At 39.8% G+C, this 24,757-nt stretch overlaps 1 protein-coding gene across 2 annotated transcripts in view; it reads right to left on the bottom strand.

Moving 5' to 3' along the window:
• WWC2 (WW and C2 domain containing 2) overlaps window positions 1–24,757 on the bottom strand; it is a 166,556-nt gene that overhangs the window by 39,581 nt on the left and 102,218 nt on the right. For both annotated transcript variants that reach the window (XM_030830581.2, XM_030830587.3), the window contains 4 exons: window positions 11,620–11,699; window positions 6,869–6,998; window positions 3,699–3,845; window positions 2,594–2,667 (listed from right to left, as the gene is read on the bottom strand). In XM_030830581.2, the coding sequence (XP_030686441.1) occupies window positions 2,594–2,667; window positions 3,699–3,845; window positions 6,869–6,998; window positions 11,620–11,699 (431 nt within the window). The remainder of the gene's footprint in view (window positions 1–2,593; window positions 2,668–3,698; window positions 3,846–6,868; window positions 6,999–11,619; window positions 11,700–24,757) is intronic.

Below are 24,757 nucleotides of genomic sequence, written 5' to 3'. Positions count from 1 at the left end.
AGCGCACACTAGAAAAATGAAAAACAGATAGAGAAGGGGGGACGTTTTCCTCCCCTTTCTGATGTAAAAAGCTGTTGAAGAGAAGAAAAAGTTGAACAAGAAACGTTGTCAGGGGACCTCCCTGGTGGTGCAGTGGTTAAGAATCCACCTGCCAATGCAGGGGACGTGGGTTCGAGCCCTGGTCCGGGAAGATCCCACATGCCGCGGAGCAGCTAAGCCCGTGCGCCACAACTACCGAGCCTGCACTCTAGAGCCCGCGCACCACAACTACTGAGCCCACGTGCCACAACTACTGAAGCCCGTGCACCTAGAGGCCGTGCTCCGCAACGAGAAGCCACCGCAATGAGAAGCCCGCGCACCACAACAAAGAGTAGCCCCCGCTCGCTGCAACTAGAGAAGGCATGCGTGCAGCAAGGAAGACCCAACACAGCCATAAATAAATAAATAAATAAACCAAAGCGAAACAAAAAATGTTGTCAGGACAAAAAGGGAAGTAGTTCCACATTCTTCTGCCTGAAGTTCCTCGTATGAGTTAAAAATAAAATTGCCATCTTAAACTGCACTGCATATATAATGTCCTTCGGATGTTCCCCCATCGTCTGCACTTATGACAGATGTAACATCAGCTACTCGTCAGCTTTAACCACAAAACCATAAACAACTGTCCCAACGTACTGGAAAATTAAGCAAGACATTATTAGCTTCATTAAGCACGTAAAACAAAAGCTGGAGGAGAAAACAGGTTTCAGGAGAACACAACCCGCGTCTTACTCAGAATTGAGGAAGAAAAAGCGTTTTCAACGTATGCATAAACGCTTGAGACTTACCTTCTCGTCAGAATCGCTAGTAACTTTAAAATAAAACCCCAAATGGTAATAGAACAGCAATGCAACCAAATGGGAAAGAACTAATGTCTTAAGTTTTGATGTGACTGAATTAACCGATTGAACTGACAGCAACGATGTAGTGAAGGAAAGAACAGCATCTATTACTTGTGGGATCAGGCATTAGGCAGGTCTTGAATTTTATTTGGAAATAGCTTTCTGAGCAAGAAAACATGAAAGTTTCCGGGACCACCTAGGAGGAGAAGTGCTGTGTAAGCTCCACATGGAGCCAAAGTAAAGCAGAAGCTCAAGCTGGCCCAAGGGAAGTCGCGTAAAACCCCAAGGGCCCCGGGGCATGAGGCCTGGTCCCCAAGATTAACTCTGAGTTATGGCCATTCTCCTTCAGAAAACCAGACACCAGAACACCAGATCCTGGCTTTGTTTACGTCAGAACCTAGGAGTTCTGGCAGCTCAGGAACTGGCGTGCTTATAGCCAGAGGGCCCCAAACAGGCTTCCACATCACTGGGCCACAAAAGCACAGAGCAATTCTCAGTCCTTACTGAGGGCAAAGCATCAGCCTGGCATGTGAGAAGCAGACAATACAGTAAACAAAATGTTTCCTACCCTCAAGCCATTTATAATCTACCTGGGAAATTTTATAGGCATTAAAATTAGCCGAGTGCAATGTTGCTCAGAGAGACTAAGTGACCTGCTCAAGCTCACATGGTTAATGATTTATGGAACAAAGCTTCGGGTTCTTTCAGTAAATCAAAGAACCAAGTAATATTAATATTAGTAACAGAGGCTACCCAGAGGCAAATATTATATTTAGGCAGATCAAATAGAGCCTCTGTTAAAGCCAGACAACCTCTAAGAACTCTGGCCAGTGACTTTTAAATTCTCATCGTCACCAATAATAATGGATGTATTCCAGTATCCATCTTACGGGCTTCCTTGTGGTGGGAAGCCACGATGCTCCAGTATGTTCTCAGCCGAACTGTTCACGTTCATGATAATGCAGGTTTGTCACCCAATGCCTTCCTAAATAATAAAACAGCAGCGTTTTTACACTCTTAAAAGGAAAATAATGAAATGTATCAGTATGACCCTCTCTCTCAGAACAAATTCAGTTCCTACATTATGATAACCAGCTGAGTCTGTCACCGAGGCAAGGACAGAGGAGTCTCCCAGGCCTTCCCCAGCAGAGTCACAAGGTAAGAAAAAGTTATCGAGGCAGGGCTGAAGAAGAATTGAGAGGGTCAAGGAGGGAAACACTCCCTGAAGCGAGTGACACAGCAGACAGCTCAGCATCCTCCAGGACGTCAGCAGGGGCTCTTCCCTTCAAGCCAAGGAAGATGCTTGAAGCTCTTTACCTTCAGACTCCTCAGCTGCTACCAAGCCCCGCACCTGAGCCACGGTATCACATTTCTATCTGAGAAACCAACCTCCACACTTTGAATTGTGAGTAAGGAAGTACCGTACAAGCTCAAAGCTTCTTTCTTCCAGAATGAAGGGGGAAGTTTCATTCCCGCCCTTCTCATTAATTCTCCTTGTTCTTCAGCTTTCAGGGGAGGGGACCCCGTAACCCTTATATTCTAAGATCTGAAGGGTGACCTGGGTAAGAACGGTGGCGAGCGCCCAGCAGACGTCCCTATGTGAGTAAAGATGAATTCTGGAAAAGGAAACCCGGGTGAGCCAGCTGACTACCCACTGACCGCTACCCACTGACCGCTACCCACTGACCGCTACCCAGCTCCCCTGCTGTTACCTTCTTTTGGCTTCTTCATACTGGAGGCTCAGCCTGACCTTTTCAGCCAAATTTGATCTACTTCTCACTCCGATCTAGTAAAAAACAAAAGGGAAAAAGTCAATTAACTCTGCAAATGAATGAAGTAAACTGCTTTTGTTTCTAGGAAGTGCAAGTAATTGCAAAGCTAAAGAAGATGGGAACACCAGTTTGAAAAGGCATTTACTTTATAGTCTCAGTAGGGACAAAACATTTCTTTTTAATACAAGCTTGTCTGTTTTTCAAAGACTTTAACGTCCTTTTCTCCACACATTAAATTCAAGATAAAAAATATCAGGTAAATGTTTCTGGTATCTAAGAGTTTATGAAGGGTGTACAGGTCAATAAAATTTATGAACTGGAACTAATTTCCTTGTCTCTATGAGCCAAAATTTCCATCATCTAACTTTCAAATGCATAAACATAAAATAAATTACTTCAAAAATTAAATTTTTCAAACAGGTAAGCCCTACTGTTGATCTCTACCTGTTATACTTTCATAGCACAGAATTCAAAGAAGCATAGAGAACACAAAAATAACTGGAACTTATTGAAAAGTAAATATCTACTAATGGTGTCCCAAAAGGCAGAATACAAACTGGTAATAATATTCAAGCCACATTAAATATTTTCAAATGCCAGGTATAAACCACCAATCAAATGTTTTAATATAATCAAGTTCAGATTTATAAAAACAAATTTTGTGGTTAGTTTTTAAAGGCATATATTTGTTTCTCATTAGCCTTAATGTTTATTTGGAAGGACCTTAATGTCTAAGACTCTAAACTTAATAGGAAAAACTCAAATTTTCATGTGTCTCTTGCCTTTCAATAGAGTCTCTGAATAAATACAGTATGAGAAAGTTTGAACAAAGCTATTCATATGGACAAATTCTGATATACTTTGGCACCTTGGCAGAAAAGATAAGGTTAAGATTTTTAAATCCAATCTTATGAGTATGAAATGCTGAATGCACACAGCTGGAATTTGCACCACCTTCCTGGCCCCCGTTCCATTTGCCATCGGTATTGTAATCAGGGCCCGTCAGGACAGTGCCGGGGCCAACCCTTCCACGTGGATAACTTACATCCCCGGAAATGCTTGTTTGTGACCCGGCATCCAGGGTCTGTCTGGAGAGAGATAAATGAGAGTTCACAGGACTGGATCTCAAGTCTGGCTCAGATCTGCCAATGCTCTGGTCCAAGTGAAACCGCTCCTGCAGCTTAGCAAGACTCTGTTCAGGAAATACAAAGTACTTCATAAAGCTGAACATTTAAGAGCATGAAACTTCCCCACCAGGTAAAATTAAGCTAATCTCAATGGAAAAAACAACTACTTTATCTTCGTAGGTACTTATCACTTTAAATTCTTGAAAAAAATAAGAGTAGAATATAATTTTTGCACATACACACAGGACTTTGAAAATATGTAAGATCATATTAAACAGGTTATCTTATCTTTCCCAAGACAGCCTGGGAATTATTCACCCTGTGACTAATGGTATCTTTATATTTAATACATGCATTTCTTATTTTTAAAATTCTGTTAAAAAGAAGTCTGTTTTAATAAGAACTACCCACTTTATGCAGTAGGAATTATGGAAGCATAGGATACCTAAAGCAGGCACACTTCCTACCTAGAAGACTTCTACAGTTATGCCATTTGACATCTGGACAGGATCCAGGAGATTATTTAGCTCACATAGATGTCAGAGATTAGGAATGGAGGCCCAGAAGCCACAGTCACTCAGTACCTGCAGTGATGTTTGGTTTGGGAAAGTGCCTAATCACAAGTGAACGTGACTGGTGTCGGCACCCGGGTTTTCATAGGGTGAGTTTACTTTAGAGGGAGGATGTGAGTCAGTGAGAGTATTAAAAAGGAAAAAATTTAAATTGCTACCAAAGAACCCCCGTACAAAACACTAATAAAAATGTAAGAAGCTCATTATTATCAACTTTAAGAAGAGCCAGGATTTCATCCTGATATTTAAAATTCTCACGGTAAGAAATTAGAAATATCAGAGATCTGATTTTTTTTTTACCTAACCTTCTCTATTTTCTTTCAAAGGCATATTTATACAAAATGTATATGCATGAGGGATAAAACTTAAATGGTCACATCACATAATATATTATAGAAAAGAACGAAGAAACCTCTCAGGGACTTTGGACAAGTCTTTTCTATTTTTTCATGCAAACGGTGAAAAGATGTATATTTTTCAAACCTATGACCATGCACTCAATCAATTTAGTAGGTCATGACTAGTATGTTTTTTTTTTTTTTTCGGTACGCGGGCCTCTCACTGTTGTGGCCTCTCCTGTTGTAGAGCACAGGCTCCGGACGCACAGGCTCAGCGGCCATGGCGCATGGGCCCAGCTGCTCCGCGGCATGTGGGATCTTCCCGGACCGGGGCACGAACCCGTGTCCCCTGCATCGGCAGGCGAACTCTCAACCACTGCACCACCAGGGAAGCCCCGATGACTAGTATGTTTTTAAATGAAATAGAAGAGACTAGAAAGTAAAATCAAAGTATATTACTAGTATTAAAAGCAGGCGTATTTCTGTGAAATTTGGTGTGTGTATCTATGGTTAAAGACATTTGTATTACTGGGTTTTGATGTAAAATATACGTATTTCTTACTCTGGGTCATAGCCAAAGAGGTTCAAAAGTCATAGAAGATAACTAATGTCCCTTTCTGCTCTACTGTTGATTCCTGTATTTATTAATTATTTTTTATATTTTAGTAATTAAAAAGGAATCTAGCTTTTAAATTTAATCTGGCCTATGTATAAATCCAAAGTTTACAGAAAGAATCAAAGAGGACCTGAAATTGCTAAATTATGAGGTTCCAATTTAACTCTGTTCAAGTTCCATTAACTTTTTTCAAAGGACTTATTTTGTGCTTTTCAGGAATGACTGATTTAATTGGCAGGATCATTGCAGAACAACAAAAAGTACATCCAAGTGAAGTTCTGTATGTGTTACACATTCGTTAGAACCACATATTCTAGAGCAAGACTGCCTGGGTTTGAACCTCAGTCCTGCCACTTACCTGCTGTGTGACTTTTACCAAGTAACAACTTCTCCACACTGCTGTTTTCTTGTCTACGGGTTGAGGATAATAACAGAGCCTATCTTTAGGCTATTGTGAGAATTAAATGAAGTATTTCTATGCAAGGCAGGCAGAAGACTGCCTGGCACAAAGTCAGTATTTTAAGTCAGTCTTTTCTATTTGATCGCTTCTTGCAAGTTATTTCAGAATTCCCCAAATGCAAAATTATATGGGTTCAACAATATTCACCCACATTCAACCAGCATTTTGGAAACTGACATGAAGTAGCTGAATTTGGTACTTAAATGCAGAGGTTCTGCTTACCACGGGCTCTAACATTTTTTGAAAGACACAGACTAAATCCTCACCCAGCTAGATAAAGAACTCCAAATGTCTAAAATATTACAAAGACTTCTCAGTGCTTGTGATAATTACGAGATGGAAGGGAGGGAAGAGGAGGAAGAGATATCTCTTTAAAAAACTTGACTGTATCTGCTAAATATAGATACTCAACATGCAGAATATTGATCACTGAATGGTTGTTTTCTCTACATATAAGGCTGGGTCACTGGAGCTCAGACCCATAAGGTGAGAAGTGTACAGGTGTAACAAGGGGGTCTACTGCCATTAGCATCTCTCCCAGGGTGACTACACAGATGTCCCCCAGCTGGGTCAGCGTTCTCCCTGCCACCCCCAGCTAGCACCTCGGAATCTCCTGGGGTGGGGAATGGCTTTTCTAAGTTCCTCACACCCCTTCCCCCTCTCCTCAAGGCACCTCATCTACTTACTGACAGCAGGTGACATACCCTTTCTGTACCCTAGGCTGAGGACCACTGAGTTAGATAACCCTGCTTATCAGGGCGCCACATGAAGTTTGCAGTGAGTTACAGGGTGCACCAAGATGCTAATCTCCTTAGATGGGCTCCAGGATCCAGCAGCCCCTGTCTCAAAGGTCATCCAAAGTCTGCCTTCAAATAAGCATATCAGAACCTTGGAACCAATCCGTTTTCTTCCAAGGCAGGTGGCTGGCTCAGTGCCTGTAACAATCTCCTACGGGACCAAATTCCGTATGGATGGGGCAGAAGTGGGGTTTGCGTGGTGGTAAAGGGCCTTCCAGACTCCGATGGAGAACTTCTGCCTCAAGGAAAGCTTCTGAGGCCCAAGAAGGTAGCAGCGTGACTTGAAAAAATGTTCCAACACATACCTGCATCAGATCTTGTTTTTCTTTTTCTCCTGAGCTAATAGCCTTTCTGATAGACTTCAGTTCAGTTAGGATGGCTTTGGCTTCACTAAGTTCATAGCCACTCTGGCCTCCAGACATTTTTTTATCAATTCTGTTAAAAGAGGAAAGGAAAAAAGAAAAATCAAAGAATAACCGAACGTACAAGTTAAAGAGATAGGAATTGGGTTTGGGGTTGTCTTGGCTAATTTTTACTACGTGACTCACACACACCAGTTTCAAGCTGATGAAGCTCTCTCCTTTCTCTTCTGATCACTTGGAGCTGAGAGCCCTTCCATCCCCCACTCCATCCCCCAGTCCACTGTCATCACCTTCAGGCTCAGGCTTTTTGCTTTCAGTCTGTTTGGGTGATCCCACTGCTGGCTGAACTCAAACCTCATCTCATGCTGATCCTGACAAAGGTTCAGGACACGGGGAAGCAGAAGGACAGAAATGCCAATAAACTGGGCGAGCACAGGAACCTCAGGATTCATCACTGCCACCTAATTTCACATGCTGCGATGTCTGTGCAAAACCTAGCACAGTGCCTACAGCTTGGTGACCTTTAATAAAGGGTAGTGATTTTTATTTATACTAGTGACTATCCTGTAATATTTGGATTGCTTGGTTAGTTTCTTATTTCTTTTTAGATATATGAAATGTATTCTTCTTTTACGACAGTTATGAGTCAAGATAAATTGCTCGCCTTGCTGAATGAGTTCAAATCTAGGAACAAGGGGGCAGCAGATGTGTTCATTTGTCCACCAATGTTGAATAAAGAGCTCCCCGATGAGCTTATTTACTGCCCCTGCAGATCTGCTCACCAAATGTCCTTACAGTTCATAGGGTCACCCTGTGTCAGAGGATTTCATGTAACCTAATCTTTGTGGTCGAACGGCCCAACCAAATTACCTAATGAAAAAAGAAAACGGTTCAACATTTTCTTCACCATCACTCTCCTGTTTCTCCCCACCACCTATGCTGCCTGGGACTCATTAGGAAAGAGCCTGGGCTTCCCTTCGGGGACACAAGCCACATCTCTGCCCATCAGCCAACAACGCTATTACATGCGTTCTCAGACATATCCTTGTCTTATCCACAGACTCTCCAGAGTTATGGCACCTACTAAATCACAGAAAACTGGCTCTGACCTAATTTGGTTTAAAACACTTAATAATTTGTATTTATTTCAACGTGAAGGGCATAGTCTGAAAAGTAAAAAAAAACTAACACAATTATTATCTTATTCACTCTTCCAAAGTTTACCCAAACAAGTGCAGTTTGTAGATAACTTGATAACTAAAATAGTACTTGTAGATAACAAGTACCATTTTAGAAAATATTTTACGATGCTGAACAAATAATTAAAGTCTTAAAGAACCCAAGAGAATAAAATTAATTTTATCATAAGGTCATTCTATAAAAAAGTATAACCAATGAAGTCACTGAATTAAACATATACGCGTGCGCGTGCACACACATACACAGAGTATTTGTGATGGGAAGGGACCCTAGAGATTACCTAGTCATGTTTCTTCCAAAAAAGAAACTGAGACCAGAAAGTCTATGCAAATTTAGCTTGTAAATTGCATAAACACTTAGCTAAGTAGCACAACTGTCCTCAACATGAAAGACTTAGGCCTGGGGCTCTTATGACTATTACATTTAGAATATTTGATAAGAACCCCAGAAGTAGTTTGAATATTGGTTGATTATATTTATTTCAGGAGGGCTTTATCAATGAAATTGCTGACACCTTTAAGTGTGTATCTACTCACTTAGTTGAGGCAAAAAGCTTATTTTAATAAGAAAAAGAATCTGTGAGATTTCATGAAACAGCTAGTAATATAGGTATCTCAAACTGTCAAAGGCAGTTTCTAAAGCCCAAGTAATTTCTTCCGATTTGTATAAAACCTTCAGAATTTAATAGTGAAACAAATCTTTAATTCAGAAATCAACTTTGACATTTGAAAATAAAAGCCAGTGAGTAGTTTTCAGAAATAAACTTTAATATTGAAAAATAAAAGCAGGGCTACTTCAAGACTGCTAATTTAAATGTCAGAGAGCTTTAAAAATAGATGAGAATTTCTCGGACAGCCACTGCTCAATCAAATGTTAAATACGACAAGAACCACCTCCATGCAGCATTCGCCAGGGAACCCCTTTTGGTCTTTCTTTCCCCTTTTCCGAACATTTCTACTTTACTTTAACTATTGCTTTTGCCCTCTACCTCCACGTTTTTCCTTTTTCTCCTCCACTTTTCATCTCCCCCTTTTTCTCTCTTTTGACCCTAACTGACCATAAAATAAAGTATCAGCATAAGTTGCTGGCTTTTTTTTTTTTTAAAACGAAGTACGTACTGTGCTTTTTGTTCTTGAGAAATACAATTTTACTTTCATCCCTTAAAAATTAAAGAAACATTGTTTTTGGTTTCTGGGTACCCTATAGTTAATTTTTTCCCTATATCTTACCATGCATGCCTTCCCTGGAAAATGTGTACCCCCTGAGCCAAACTTTCATAGATTCTGTATATACTCTTGGCTTGCTGGGTGTTTCAGCACTTTCCATTTTCCAGTTTTGAGTGAACACTGGAGGTGGCAAAGCGGAAATATGTTTCTCTTCCTGGCATCCACCTACACATAAGCTACACTATCGCTTAGGCCAAAGTCAACTTTGGGACCACAGTCTGAAATGAATAACGTAAAGAATAAAACTACATTCATTCATCCAGCATAAACTATTGCATCAAGTAAAATAAAAACCGGGGTTTAAATTACATTCTAATTCCAGATTCCACAAACTTTTTCCATTTTATTGTGAATAAGTGAAAAGTTACAGAATCCTGCAGTGGGATTCTGTATAAATCTTTTCCTGAAATATATTTTGTCGTAACCCAAGTAAAAAGTCCCCTTATAGTACCAGGAATGCGGTTTCTTGAAAAGTATGGTCTCTGGGTTCAATCAATTATTATTCAATCTTCTAGTAGTACGGTGTTGAACAACTGGATGAAAACAGCTTTATTTTGTCTATAGCTTTATTTTGATCTACGAGAGGAATCTGATGTTAGATATCCTATCTTTCTGCTCTTGGTTCAGCGGATTAGAATCACTGCAAGAGAAAGCCTGAATTTCTACAACAAATGTCTATTGTTTTCTTGTGGAATGTTATTGACAGATTCTTAAACATGCCTTGGATTCCTATAAAAATTGCTTGCAAGCAAACTGCTTTGAAACAATACAGCATTGTTACATCAATATAACAAAAACAGCAAGTTTGGCTAACCTTTAATCCCAGTGGTGAATGAGTTATAATTTCATGTGCCTTAAAAGTATGCAACGTGTGGCTAAACGCTTCGTGGTTCTCCCACCACAAAGCCCTCCGTTATGCTGATGTACAACTGACTAAATAATACATTTAGGTGATTCCAGGTCTGTTGAGTTTTTCGGGGCGCTCTGCAACCAGCTGAGGTTCTCTGAACAGGGCTGGACCTGAGAACCACATGGGGGTCTCACAGAATCTGACTTGGGCTGGAGACAAGACACAGGGATTTTTAAGAGCTCCTCAGATTATTCCAATATGCAGTCAGGTTAGAGAACCACCAGGATGGGAGCATCTGAAAGAATATCATGGTCATGATCACGTGAGGTGAGTGTCAAAAATAAAACTGATCCAGTAAACCAAATGTCTGAGATGAAAGTCATGTGGCTGGTGGTCGAGAGGAGTGACTGGGGTCCCAAAATATAACTCGTCAACCAAACACACAGAACAATCAGCTTATGTGGCCTGGCCAGCGAACACGTGGGATCTTTAACGGGGTAACGCCTTGCTGCCTTGGATACTGCTAAGGGAGACAAGGAAGAACATGAGACCCGCCGATCAGGGAAGCCCCTATGAATCCTGCATTGCTACGGGGGGCACTGAACCGGGCAGCAAGGAGGAGGGAAGGGAAAAGCAGCTGGATGCCTTTCAAGGGATGATGTCTTCAACCCTCCCTGGGGTTGTGTGCTGGATGAACCATCGCTGCTTCCCTGCATCGGAGACCCTGGGGTGGGCACTGCAGGAGCTGGAAGGTCTCGGTGTGCCTGCTGGGGTTCAGTTAGTCTGGGCCTCGTCAGCAGAAGAGCAGTGGCTTCCAGGGGCTGGGAATGGGGCAGGGATTTCCAGATCCTGCTACCTTCCGTCATCTCCATTCTCACTTGACTCAGCTCGAGCTGGAGCCAGGGTCCAGCAGACTTCAGCATGGAGCAGGAAAGGGCAGAGGGAACACGGGAGCCGAGGCACTCACTCAGCCCCTCTGCAGACACCCCCGACTTGCCCCCTGAGATCAGACAGCATTAGGTCCCCCTGGGGCTGCCAGAGGCGGACAGGCCCCGAGCCCGGGGCTCGGCGGGCGCAGGCTTACAGAGCCGAGCCTCCGGAGAGAAGGGGGAGGCCCTTCCTGGGCTCGATCTCCTGGCTCTGCCTCAAACTGAGAGCAGGCTGGCAGGCCCAGAGACGAAGCTAAGTTTCTCACTTTGGTTTCCTTGGATCGCCAAAGATTAGTGAACATTTCACACCTATTCAAGTGTATAGATTTTCCCAAGATTTTTGCTTTTTTTTTTTTGGTGCAGAGCTTTGCACTTCGTATTCTACTTCTCTTTGAGAAAACTCTTATGTAATCTATACTTCTTTTTCCTTTGTATCGGTTCAGGGGCTTTGGATTATTCGAGAGTCAATTTCAGTATTTTCATACTCACTGTTTCAAGGTTGCAAAGCCTTGTTCTTTATAGAGCAATTCTTGCTTCATCTGTGACAGTTCTCGCTTCAGCTTTTTAACCTTTTGTGAGAAATCAATGTAAATATGAATCAGCAACACAGTTTAAAAAGGTAATCTATTATTAAACCATTAAACACATAAACACAGCCACTAGTTTGACATTGACTCGACTAGTTTCTCCTGGACATAAGTTCTATGGAAGGCAGATTATCAGCGATGTGCATTACTACTCAAGTTTCCTCTCATCATCGGACGTAGCAACATTGCTATGAGCCGGACATCGCGATCGTCCGCGCTCTGTGATAAACAGCCACTACGGGGAAAGGCAGGATGGTCAGCCAGGGTCTCTCGGACTCTGCGCTTGCCCTTCCTTCCTGACTCTCCAGGACCCCTGGCCACCCCTCTGTTCCCCAAACAGGCCAGGCTGTTCCAGCCTCAGGGCTTCGGCATGTGCTGTTCCCCCGGCTAAAAGGCCCTTCCCTCAGCTCTTCACTAGCTGACTCCCTGTCACTCAGCCTCAGCTCCACGTTACCTTTGCAAACAGCACTTCTCTGGCCACTGCACCCAGGCCATTGGTCTGTTTTGTTTAGTTCGCAGCATTTTCCAAGAGCTGAAATTGTCCTTGTTTCCTGTCTGTCCCCCATGGGAAAGTAAGAAGCATCACCCAGCTGTACCCCAAGCTTGTAAAATAAAACCAGGTGTACAGCAGGGGATCAATAAATACTTGTTGTCAAACTGATACAAATTGTTCTCTTCCTGTTATCTTTGGTAATAAGAATACTAAGGTTTGGCAGGTCAGGAAAATGGCACAAGCCTGGTTCAGTCACAAACTGAAGGTATTCTCATGGGTGTCAGAAACTTATTTCCATATAGTGAGTTATAGCCTTAAGTTTTAAGCACTTCCTGTTGTATAGTATTTCCCTGTGTTTTGCACTTTTACTTCCTATTTATTCTACCCATTCCACAAACACCTATTGATTCTGCGCAATGTGTCAAGTCCTGGGTCTGAAAGTGTGAATGAAACAGACCTACTGCCCTTATGTGTCTTACAGGACAACGAGGGGGCCTGGTATGGAGCAAATAATTGTCCAACGAAATAAATCTTTCCAACTGCCATAGGTGATATAAAAGAAAAGCACAGGATACTTCACGATCTAAAAGGGGGACGGGACCTAATTTAGCCTGAGGGGTTGAGGAGATGAGAGGGTTCATGGGCTTCACTGATAGAAGGGGTCCCCACAGGGTAGAGCCTGTGGACAAACCCTAAACTGTGGGAGGGGAAACTCAGCAAGTCTCTGGGATTTAAAGAACGCTGTCACTGCTGGATTACAGAGGTGGCGTGTGGAATGAGGTGAGAATGCAAAAGGAGGCCTGATTACACAGAACCTGAAGCCATGCTGAGGATTTCTAGATCTCCTCCTAAGAACAATGAGAATCACGGAGGGATTGTAAGGCATGAGCTGCTTCATGCTTCTAAAAGATCACTGTGGAGACTCTATGGTGCTTGGACCAGAGGGGCCCAAAGGGGCCATCCTGCCTGGCGCGCGGGCCGTGCTATAGGAAAAATCCATTTTAGAGGTAGAATCAACAGGACTTGGTGGCGGACTCAATGTGGAGGGTGAGGGAGAAGATGTGTCAAAGATCACTTCCGAAATCCTGGGTATGTGAAGGTGATTTCCTGGGAGGGAGATAAAGGGTTTCTGTGAGACATTTATTTTTCTGACACCCACGGCACTTCAAGGCAAGTGGAGTATGTGGACTTGAAGTGTCCAGGCTAGAGATATAAAATAAAGAGTCACTGACATAAGGACTAGACTAGACTAGAGATATAAAATAAAGAGTCACTGACATGAGGATCCTGTTCTAAATGCACGAGGATAAACGAGATCAACTAGAGAGTGTGTACGGAGAAGGGAAGGCAGCTCAGGAACACCTTGGGCATCTGCATCGCTCACAGGTCAACGAGAGAAAGAGACAAAGTACACTGCGAAGCAGAGGCCAGAGAAGTCAGAGGAAAACAGAGAGCATCGTGGAACAGACGGGGAAAAAAGTAACCGGGGGGACAAGGCCCTATGAGGAACCAAACGACAAAGACAAGGGCTGTTGTGACACATTTGTAGACCATGAGGCACAATATTTTGGATACAGTAATGTTCAATTATTTATCTGTTAAGTTAATCTGAAGGCCTAACAGTTTGTGCCCTAAGGCACTTACATTTTATTAGGGAGAAGGAAATAGAAAGAATCGTGTTGCAAGGCCCAATTCCTAACTAAAAGAGAGGTACAAACAATGTTACTGGAACCCAAAGGAGGAGAGGACTACTTAGGCCAGGGGAGGAGGGCTGCCCTCAGAGAGAAGGATCTTGAAGGTGCTTTAATATTCATGCATAGCAACAAGCTCACTCACAGTGTCCAGTAAAGACATTTCAGTTTTAGTATCAGACTATCATCATGTCAGGAGCCATCAGTAACCGACAGCTCATTCCACATGTAATTCTACTTCTGACAGCACTCTCAAAAGCTTTTCACCAAAAAGACTAACATTTTTATTTAAGAATAACAACAGAAATCCAAAAATCAATAGTAACTGGGCTGAAATCTGTCTCTACCTTTGAAAACACAGTTGACAAAAAAAAAAAAAAAAAAAACAATGGTACTATCAAGTCCTCTTGGCACAACTGAATTAAAACAATTAGCGTATCTCATGGTCATAAGATGGCACTCCACTTAAAATCATTTGGGCCGCGATGACACACCCATTTACTTTCTTTCAAAAATGATCATTGTAAATTTAACTTTTGACAATTCAGACTCTTCTCTGCTTAAGTGATGTGAGATTTTATTGTATGTTGGGTGACAATGATAAAGGAGGCTAACACCTGTGTTTTCTTCCACATTATTTGCTTTACCTACACTTGACTGAAAGCCACTGCTTTCATTTTGGGGAGTCTTCTGAGTGGATTACCTGAATGATTTTCAGCTGCCAAATATCAATGTGCATTTTATTTTGTTAAGGATGAAAAAGTTTGATTCTATTATAATGATAAGTGAAAACAGATACTGCTATTTCCAACCCAACATTATTTCCGATTGTTTCTGGTTTTATGAGTTTGGTCTTAACTGTTCAACACCCTTTCTTCTCAGAGAACCATTTGGCATCGTTAGCTATTGGAGGATCACTGTTTCTACTCTCAGTCTCCAACCCACTTTCAAATGTAGGACACAGAACATGAAAACAAGCGTCCTTAGATCCCAGCTAAGGGTTACGCTAATGCTGATTTGCACGTTTAACACAATGTGGACTCTACTTGGAGACAACAGTGAGAGCTAAAAGGCCAAGCACTTCAGGTATTCCAGGTACTGTGCTTTCAACCCTCACAACTACTCTAGTAGATGGATACAGTTTTAATGCTTATTTTACAGGTGAGGAATCTCAGACCTAAAGAGAATAAGTAAGTAATCTGCTGAAGGTTACCCTGCTACTAAGCAGCAGAGAGCGGTCTAGAACCCAGGAGAATGTTTTAAAACTACAGTTATAAAAGTTTTAGTTACTAATGGCATGATAATATATATAAGATCAAAGACAAACTAGAACTGTAGCAAAATGACCTAAATAAAGCCTATGGCCCTTATTCTACCTTAGAAAGGCCAGTATTCTTTTTTTTTTTTTTTTTCTTTTCGGTACGCGGGCCTCTCACTGTTGTGGCCTCTCCGCGGCCATGGCTCACGGGCCCAGCCGCTCCACGGCATGTGGGATCCTCCCGGACCGGGGCACGAACCTGTGTCCCCTGCATTGGCAGGCGGACTCTCAACCACTGCACCACCAGGGAAGCCCCATGTCAGTATTCTTCTATCCCACCCAAGCTGAATATGTGAAGAGCCTCACAAGCCCTAGAGCCTGTTTTTGCCTTATATCAATACGTGGTGAACTCTCTGCAGCTGGATCCAACCATCTAATTTTCCAGACCTATGTCTACGGCTCAAATCTCAAACCCGAGAGTCCCAAATCGGAGGCAGAGAGACCCACGACTTTTGCACATTCCCTGCCTTTTATACCCACTGCACCAAAGCAACTGACATTTTGAATTGACTTTAAAGTTAGTTCTGAAATCCAGAAAGAGAGTGATTCAATGTGATAAGCACGACTGGAAATCATACAGCCTCTTACCATCTCTTACAATCCTAGTGTGTAATAAGTTTTCTTTTAAAAGAAGGAGAAACAAGATGGCAATGAAGGAAAAGTAAATTCCAGAACGTGTGGACCTTGGGAAGATCACAAGACAGGCAGGGTTCAGAAATCTGCCCTAAAAGTGACCCTTGCAACATTAAAGTTACAATGATCACAGTGACATTTTACTAACGACTACTGTCCCTTCTCACCACTCCCTCCGTCGTCTTGCCAGGAGCTCCCTAAGCAAAGCCGACAAAGGGCAGCTGTCATCTTGCTCTTCTGGAAATCTTCCTCATCACCACTGCTTCCACCTCACTAAAAATCCTCACCACCCGCCTCCTCTCTCAAGTCACCCTTAAAGAAAATGAGAAATCAGCTCCAGATCATCAGAGGATTAATAATAAAAACATGTTTGACATTACTAAAGAATAGCGGGAAACAGAATCCCAGATGCTGTTAGGACCACTTGTGATGACTAATAAATGGATTCTGTCATCAGAAACGAGATGATTGAATATATGTTTAAAAATCCCAAACTCCTGTTTAACAACAGTGAAAAGGAAAAAACAAAACCTACTGAGAAAAATATGAAACATTTTTGAAATATACTACCTTGATATACAAATAATAGATAAAAATATGGAAGGTCAACTCTAGATCTCTTTCTGCTAAATAAACCAATAAGTTGCCACATAACCCAGAAATTCCGCTCCTAGGCATAAACCCAAGAGACATGAGAACTTATATCCACATAAACACCTGTGCAGGAATGTTTGTAGTGGTTCTATTTATCATCACTCAAAAGTGGAAACAACCCAAATACCCACCAACTGGTGAATGAATAAATGAAATGTGATGTATCTGTGCAATGGAATATTATTTAGCAATGAAAAGAAATGAAGTACTGACACATGCTACAACATGGATGAACCTTGAAAGCAGTATGCCAAGTGAAAGAAGCTCACAAAAGACCACATATTGTATGATTCCATTTATACAAAATGTATAACAGAATAGGCAAATCTAGAGAGGAAGACAATAGATAGTGGTTGCTTGGGCTTTGGAGATAGAGGATATGGTTGTGCAGAATGGGCAGTGACAGCTAATGGAGTACAGGGTTCCCTTTAGGGGACACGAAAATGTTCTAAAACTAGATTGTGATGATGGGGATACAACAATAAATACACTAAAACCCACGGAAGTGTACATTTTAAACAGGTGAACTGTGTGGTATGGGCATTAATTCTCAAAAAGCTGTTAAATTCAAAAAATAAATTGGTAAACAGAAATAGAAAAGGTAGAATGTCACCAAAAAAAAAAAAAATCACCTCTTAACAAAGACAAAATTGAAAATCATGGTATCATTATATATCACTTAAACTAGCAAAACAAATATTAATACAAATGATAAACACCTGGTCAAATGGCTTCCTATTTCAGATTAACATCCGAAGTCTACAGTGGTCCCCAAGGCCTATGAATTCTGTCTTCATCTCATTGTCTAGGTTACCTCTCTCACCTCCTCTCTTACTGCTCTCACCTTCTCTCTCCATATATTGTGGCCACATTTGACTTCTTATTGTTCTTTGAAGATCCCAGACCTTCTCTAACATCTGGACCTTTACACCGGCTCTTCCTCACCTAACTTCACCACCTCTGTCTAGCGGCTGCTCAAATGTCACCTTCTCAATGAGACTTACCTTAAATACTCTATACAAAACTACAGCCAGCTCTCCTTCTTCATCTCTCATGCCCTGTTATACAGCAATTATTTTTAGTTAGACTGATTTTTTAAAAAAACAAACCATGACTAGAAGCTGAATTTATCAGAATGCTTTCTCTGTATCAATTGGAATGATTAATGATTTCTGTTTACTCTGTTAGTGTAGTGAATAATTCATTTTCAAATCCTAGACTGTACATATCTAGGATAAGCCCAACTTGGTCCTGACAAACTATTTTTGAATGTTCCTGCATCTGGTTTACCAATATTTTGCTTAGGATTTTTGTATCTAAGCTTATGAATATGGCTGGCTTATTTTTTCCCTCATATTATCTTGTCAGAATTTGGTTGTATTAGCCTAATCTTCAGGGTGTATCTGGAATTTCACTGATAGTAACAGGGCTGGTCAGATTCTTTCTTTCATCTGGAGTCATTTTTGGTCAACAATATCTTAGTAATAACTTATTCATCTCATCTCAAAATTAAAATGTAAGAGTATAAATTTACTCAAAATGTCCTGTCATTTCTTAAGCATCTAGAGTTTTATCTCTTCATTCCTTGTATATTTTTACTTGTTTCTTTTCTCTCTTATCAATCCTGACAGACACCTGTCAATTCTATTATTCTTTCAAAGAACTAAATTATGCTTTTGTTGATCTCCTCTATTATAGCCATGTTTATTATTTAAATAATATCTTCCCTTAATTTTATTTCCCTTCATCAACTGTCTTCAGATTTATTCTGTTGTTCTTAGATGGAATTCACTGCTCATTAATTTTAAGACTTTCTTATTTTCTAGTATATGCATGCAAGGCTAAAACTTTTCTCCAATTCTCTTCTGACACTACTAACAGTATTAGCTAAACTACAGACTTTACTTGGATCCCCCAGGATCCGACCATGTTGTCTTTACTTGTCATGTCTCCCTAGACTCCTCCAATTTGTGACACTTCCTCAGTCTTTTCTCATCTTTAATGACCTGTTTGCTTTTGAATAGGTTAGATGTTTCATGAAGTGTACCTTGGGTTTGTTAGATGCTTTCTCATAATCAGACTGAGGTTATAGATTGGGAGGAAGAATATGACAGAGGTGATGTGTCCTTCTCATCGAATGATATCGGGGTACATGCTGTCAACCTGACATCACTGGTGATGTTAAACTTAATCACTTAGTTATGGTAGCAAATCCCAAGATTTCTTCACTTTAAGTTTACTGTTTTTCCCTTTCCAAACTCTACTTGTTAGAAGATAATCACCAGGCCAGTCCATACTCAAGAAGAGAGGAGTATCAAAGATTAGTGGACATGTTAAAAATCACCAGAGCTAAGTAATACATATTTGTGGGGAGATACTGTGAGGCCTCCACAAATATCCCTTTTCTCAACGTTTTACTCACTAATTTTATCAAAGAGCACCCATTATTATTTAGAAGTGTATGGTTCTCCTCCAAATTAAGTAGCCTCTAAGTTTTTTAAACTTAGGAGTATAACATACCTACAAAAAAGAAAAAAGAAAATCTTAAGTAGACCATTCAATAAATGAATGGTAAAACACCCATGGGAAGGTCAAAAGTTCAAGAAGTCCCAGAAGCCATTCCTGTGCCCCACCAAATTACTAACCCTTTCTTTCTCCCCAAAGTAACCACTATCCTGACTTCCGACCCTATAAGTGGTTTTGTCTTTGTTGAACTTTATATAAATGGAATCATACAGTATGTACTGTTTTATGTCTAGCTTCATTTACTCAACATGGTGTTGTTGTAACTGTGCTCAATTATACTTGGGGGCTCATATTTTAACACATTCATTGCCCTCTTTTTTCTTCTTAGTGAAGCATTTTGCCTTATAATCTACCTATTCCAAAATTAACAAAGCTATATTAGCTTTATTATTTTTTTTTTAATTTATTTTGGCTGCGCCAGGTCATAGCTGTGGCACATGGGATCTTCGTTGCGGCATGCGGGACCTTTAGTTGCAGCCCGTGGACTCTTAGTTGCAGCATGCATGCGGGATCTAGTTCCCTGACCAGGGATCGAACCTGGGCCCCCTGCATGGGGAGCACGGAGTCCTACCCAATGGACCACCAGGGAAGTCCCAATACTAGCTTTATTCTGACTAGAATTTGATTGTTACATCTTTTTTACCCATCCTTTTATTTTTAACTCTTCTCTATCTTTGTTTCTGGTGTCCCTTATAAGCATCATATAGGTAGATTTTTCTTTCCAAAACCAGTCTGTAAATCTTTGCCTTTTAAACTAGAACATTTAATCCAATTACACTTATTTCTAATTATTTGGGTTTAATTTACCCATCTTACATTAAACTTTTCATTGGCTTGCCTTTTCTATTCTCTTCTCTCTTTTCCTGCTTTCTTTAGTATTTCCAATGGTGAAGAACTTCTGGTGCCATTAGTTACTTTCAAATTTTGTCTGAAAACATGTTTATCTCATTCATATGCATGAAAGATGTTTTCCTGTGTATAAAATTCTGGTTGATGGTTATTTTCTCTTAGAGCACTGAAAGTATTACCTTATCATTTTCCTTTCGTCATCACTACGGAATAGTCAGGAGTATCGCTCTAACTGTCAGACCTTTGCAAATAATCTTTTTTCCTCTGGCAGCTTTGAATTTTAACCATTATATGATTAATTTACAGAAGTTCTACTTAGTTCTTTTCCCATATATCCTTGGTCATTTCACAGTCATAGTATCTTTCTTACTCATATTTTCAATTCCTTTTTTATTTCTTGACATATTAAACACCCATATTTTACATTCTGTATCTAAAATCAACAAAATCTGAAGCATTTGAAGACCTGATTCTATTGTCTGTTTTTTTCTGCTGGTTCTTACTGATGTGACCTTGTTTCTGTGTAAATTTGTGATTTTTGGCTATGAGTTTGTACCCTTAGAGCTCTACCTGTGGAAGACACAGGTGCAGGTGCGTTTCTCCGGAGAGGATATGCACTTCCAGGCAACTGGCAGTGCAGCCACCTGCCACTTTCTACACCTGCCACAGCTCGAAGTAAGTGTTTAGCTTGCAGTTTCTCAGACCTTCCAGGTAAGTGTGAACTCAGCCTGCAAACCCATATAAGGTGTGTCAGATGGTGATATGTTCAGAGGTCAGAATGGTTTCTCATTGTTTCTCCAAACAGGTCACTTTTCCTACTGCCTTCTGGTGGGTGATGGCAGTGGCAGGTATGTTGGGGTGGCAGGGCTGGAGGAGTTTAATCCTAGCTCCTCTCACACCGAGGGTTTGGTCCTTTTGGGTCCCAATTTTATGCAGTTGGGCTTTGTCTCCATGAGACCATGAAAAGAACACGATGGAAGGTGATGTTCACCCAGCGTGGCAAATTCTCTTAGGGAAAAGCAAGTTTTAGTGCTCTGTTATTGCTTTAAATGTCTTATGGCTAATTTAATTGAGTTTATGATTGAACTTCTCACATTTAAATTGCTGATCCATCTGGAATTAAAGGAAAAAGGTACAGATTCACTTTCATTTCTTTTAAAACGGGCCAAGATATGTCCCAAGCATTCATTGAATAATCCATTTTTTCCTTAATGATATGGAGTGCCACTTTTATCACATTTTAAATTCGACAAGGTGTTTCTGCATATTCTTCAATGTTCAGTTCCACTGATCTTTCATTTTTGTGTCAATATCACACTTTTGTAATTACTGGAGATTTAAGTATTTTAAATATATTAAGATAAAGACCTATATACAATTGCCAACCCAACTGTAATAAACACTCATGCATACAGATTGTGATCTCTAAATACCACTTCTCGCTAAAAAAGAATCAGAGCTTCTTGGAGAAATGTTTGATTCCAGACCTTATACAAAAAAATCAAGAACATCTTTCCAGACCAAAGTGAAAGAAACTATCAGAATATTGGGATCAAAGGCCTCAGGAGCCAATATAAAAAGGCTCCTATACGCACAAGACAGGATGATGTGAGGTTCAATAAGAATAATAATTGCAATGACATATCAATAATGTTTAAATTCGTGATCACACAGTGATACTTAAACAAACAAACTCAACTCTGTTGGTCATCTCTAACAGATGCTAGGACATAGCTCATCATTTGAAATTGGTTTTTTTTTAAAAGGAAAATAATCTAACATTTATTCATCTTTCCAATATGAGCTGAGGGTAAGCAAATAACAAGTAGCAGTTGGGCGGTGTGGAATTTCACTTTATAGAAGTATCCCAACAAATAAATAAATAAGGAATAATATAATTAGACTATCATCATTTTGTAATCCTTAATGAAATGACCTAGATGATGATCATGAATGACTACTACTATAATAAAAAAGAAAAATGGGACATTGTATGCCTGAGGGAGATACTGTAACACCAACCATGATGAATTCTACTCCCCACTAAGAAAAAAAAAAACCTAGATCTCGTAATCTCTACATCTAATTAGCAATTTATATGGGCCAATAATTTTTTTATAAAAGATACAAGATACAAAAGTCAGATGAAGACCTCTATAAACAACCTGGTTTTTATGAATAGTTACATACAGAGAAAACAGGGTGACTGAAATCAACTTCAAAAATATATATATTTGTCTAAACTCATCATATTGTACTTTTAAATTTGGTGAATTTCATTATAAATAGTTTATAATAAATTATAACAGCAATAAAAGTGAATAAGTGATCATTTTCTATGTGGGGGGAAAAGATTTAAATGAGTAATTATTAGAACCAATAAATAAGGTAATTTCTTCATGCCCCTGTCCTGCTTTCTGTCAATTATGCCTTTTCAAGCATTTCATACACATGGAAGCACACCAGTAGGTAGTCGTCATGACCGGCTTCTTTCACTTATCATATTGCTTGTGAAATTCATCCATGTCATGAGTATTAGCAGCTTGTTCCTTTTGATTGCATTTTATGGATATACCACAATTTATTTATCCGTTCATCCACTGGTGAACCTGAAGGCTGTTTCCAGGTTTGGGCTAGTAAGAATAGGGCTCCTGTGAATGTTTACACTCAAGTCTTTGAGTATATGCTTTCATTTCTCTTGTGGAAATCTCTACAAGTGGGATTGCTGGGTAACATTTTAAGTGTATGTTTAACTTCGTAAGAGACGTATGTAGTATAAATAGCTATTTTTTTCCTCTCACAACTTCATTGTCATGGCCTCAGGAGGCTGATTCTCTCAAAATTTAACATGAACATATTAGGTCAATGTATTTATTGGGTTTATGTCAAGGAAAAGTATCAAAATATAATGAAGTGTTGGTTTGAGTTGTGTTCATTATAATATCTTTATCTCACACAGTTCCACAGAGCTTAACTCCCACAGTCCTTCAAAAAAATGAGAGAATGAGTATTGCAGCCTTCATAGAATCATTTAAAATTGATTTTTAGGAATCCTTATTCCCTGTTCCTGTCTGCTTAGACTGTACATTCTCTCACAGAAGAAGTTAATTGCATTTGATTTTGTAAAATGCCATGAGCATTACGGATATCTGGGTGTTTATGAGTGAAGACGGAGAAGTCTGGAAGTCATGGCCAGAGAGACTGAGACAGTAGTTCACCCAAGTGAGGAGAAACTAAATACCTCCTCCCGCAGCAACACAGTTTTGATGAAGAATTTCTTTTGACATATAATTATTTAGCCTGCAGTATGGTACCCTTCAAAGCTAGAAAAGGAGACCAAAATCATTAGAGAGAAAGAGAGAGAAACAAAACAGTATGAAATCAATAAATGTGATTGTTATAATTTCACTCTACTGAGTATGCTTTTTGAAAAAAACACTACCGTGCTATGAAATTTAATCGTTTCCAGTTATTAGCATGTCTTAACAGAGATAAGACCAGTTCTTGCATTAAGTAGAGTATCTCTCTCCCATTTTCTCTTTCAGTCTTGCTTCTTTAGTGAAGGTGAATCAAGTCATATCATTCTTCATTTCATTCAAACTTCATGAAGACTGTTGTACTATTTTCAAACCCAACACCAACTACAACATAAATTCATTTCTGGATATCTTAAAAGAATAACCATTTCTGATGTACAGTTTGCTACTGCAAATCAGTATTGTTCTATCTCCTTCAAAACCTTGAGATCAGGAAATTGGAGCTGAAAGAACTTGGGATGTAAGCTAAGTATAAAGACATCACTCATGTCTAATCAAGAGACAATCCTTATTTGTAGCAATTTGCATTCTCAGAAGGCATATTTCTTTTCATCTGAAGCACACTGCTATGACTTTTGTATGTTAGTTACATCACTGGTTAAAGTGTCATAGTTTGATGTGCACATGAGCTAATAACTCCATTCACAGTTACACAGTTACAAACTAACCCTTACATTCAACTGCCATTCTTTTAAAATCTGTGCCCAAGACTGCAAACAGGTGAGATTGTGGATGGCTTTTCTAAGTCCATCACCATTGCTAAAAATAATTCAAAGTGAATTCATATTAACAATGTGGGGATAAATATATCTGAGAATAAAGACAGCACCCTGTTATCAACAGCAATGCCCACTAACCAGCCATGTATTTGGCGTGGAGAGCAAATAATTTAACCAGAGGAGCGTTTGTTTCCTTTTTGACAAAATTAAAAGTTACATCAGATCATATGCTGTGGTGCTCAATAAATTTCTCAAACACATTTGTATTTCTAAAGAAATTTATACCTTTACATTTCCAACATTTTATTTCAGTTTGATAAACAAGAGTAAAAACTTAATCAAAATTCAGCAAAAATTTTCTACATCCAATTTTCACCATATCTTACCTACTTGTAATCTGGGATATCAATTTTTTAAAATATCAATTGAATTGAAGGTTGAGTTTGTATAAGATACACCATTCCTTATCCTAAGTATCTATAATGAACGAATGAAATAATAAATTTTGGTGTAAAATTTTTTACATTCCTCTTCCTAAAAAAATAGATTTTCTCAAGAAATTAAACACCCACCTCTAAAAGTTATGAATATATTACTAAAACGGCATTAATTTATTCATTTCTCCATTTCAACAACTAGGAATAAGATGCCAGGAAATACCGTTATCCTATTAGCCCGAGGAGGAAACTACAGCCCAATGATCACCAACACCTATGACCATAATATAAAATAATACAAAGCAGATGCTTTAGACAGATGTTCCTAAATACCTGATTCTCAAATGCTTGACCCATTTGCTGTAATTCAATAAAACAAATGAAGCACCTACTAATATTGTTA

The sequence above is a fragment of the Globicephala melas genome, chromosome 21 (genome assembly GCF_963455315.2).
Source record: "Globicephala melas chromosome 21, mGloMel1.2, whole genome shotgun sequence".
NCBI lineage: Eukaryota > Metazoa > Chordata > Mammalia > Artiodactyla > Delphinidae > Globicephala > Globicephala melas.
The sequence above is the reverse complement of the archived record's forward strand: the minus strand, read 5'-3'. Positions and strand labels throughout refer to the sequence as shown.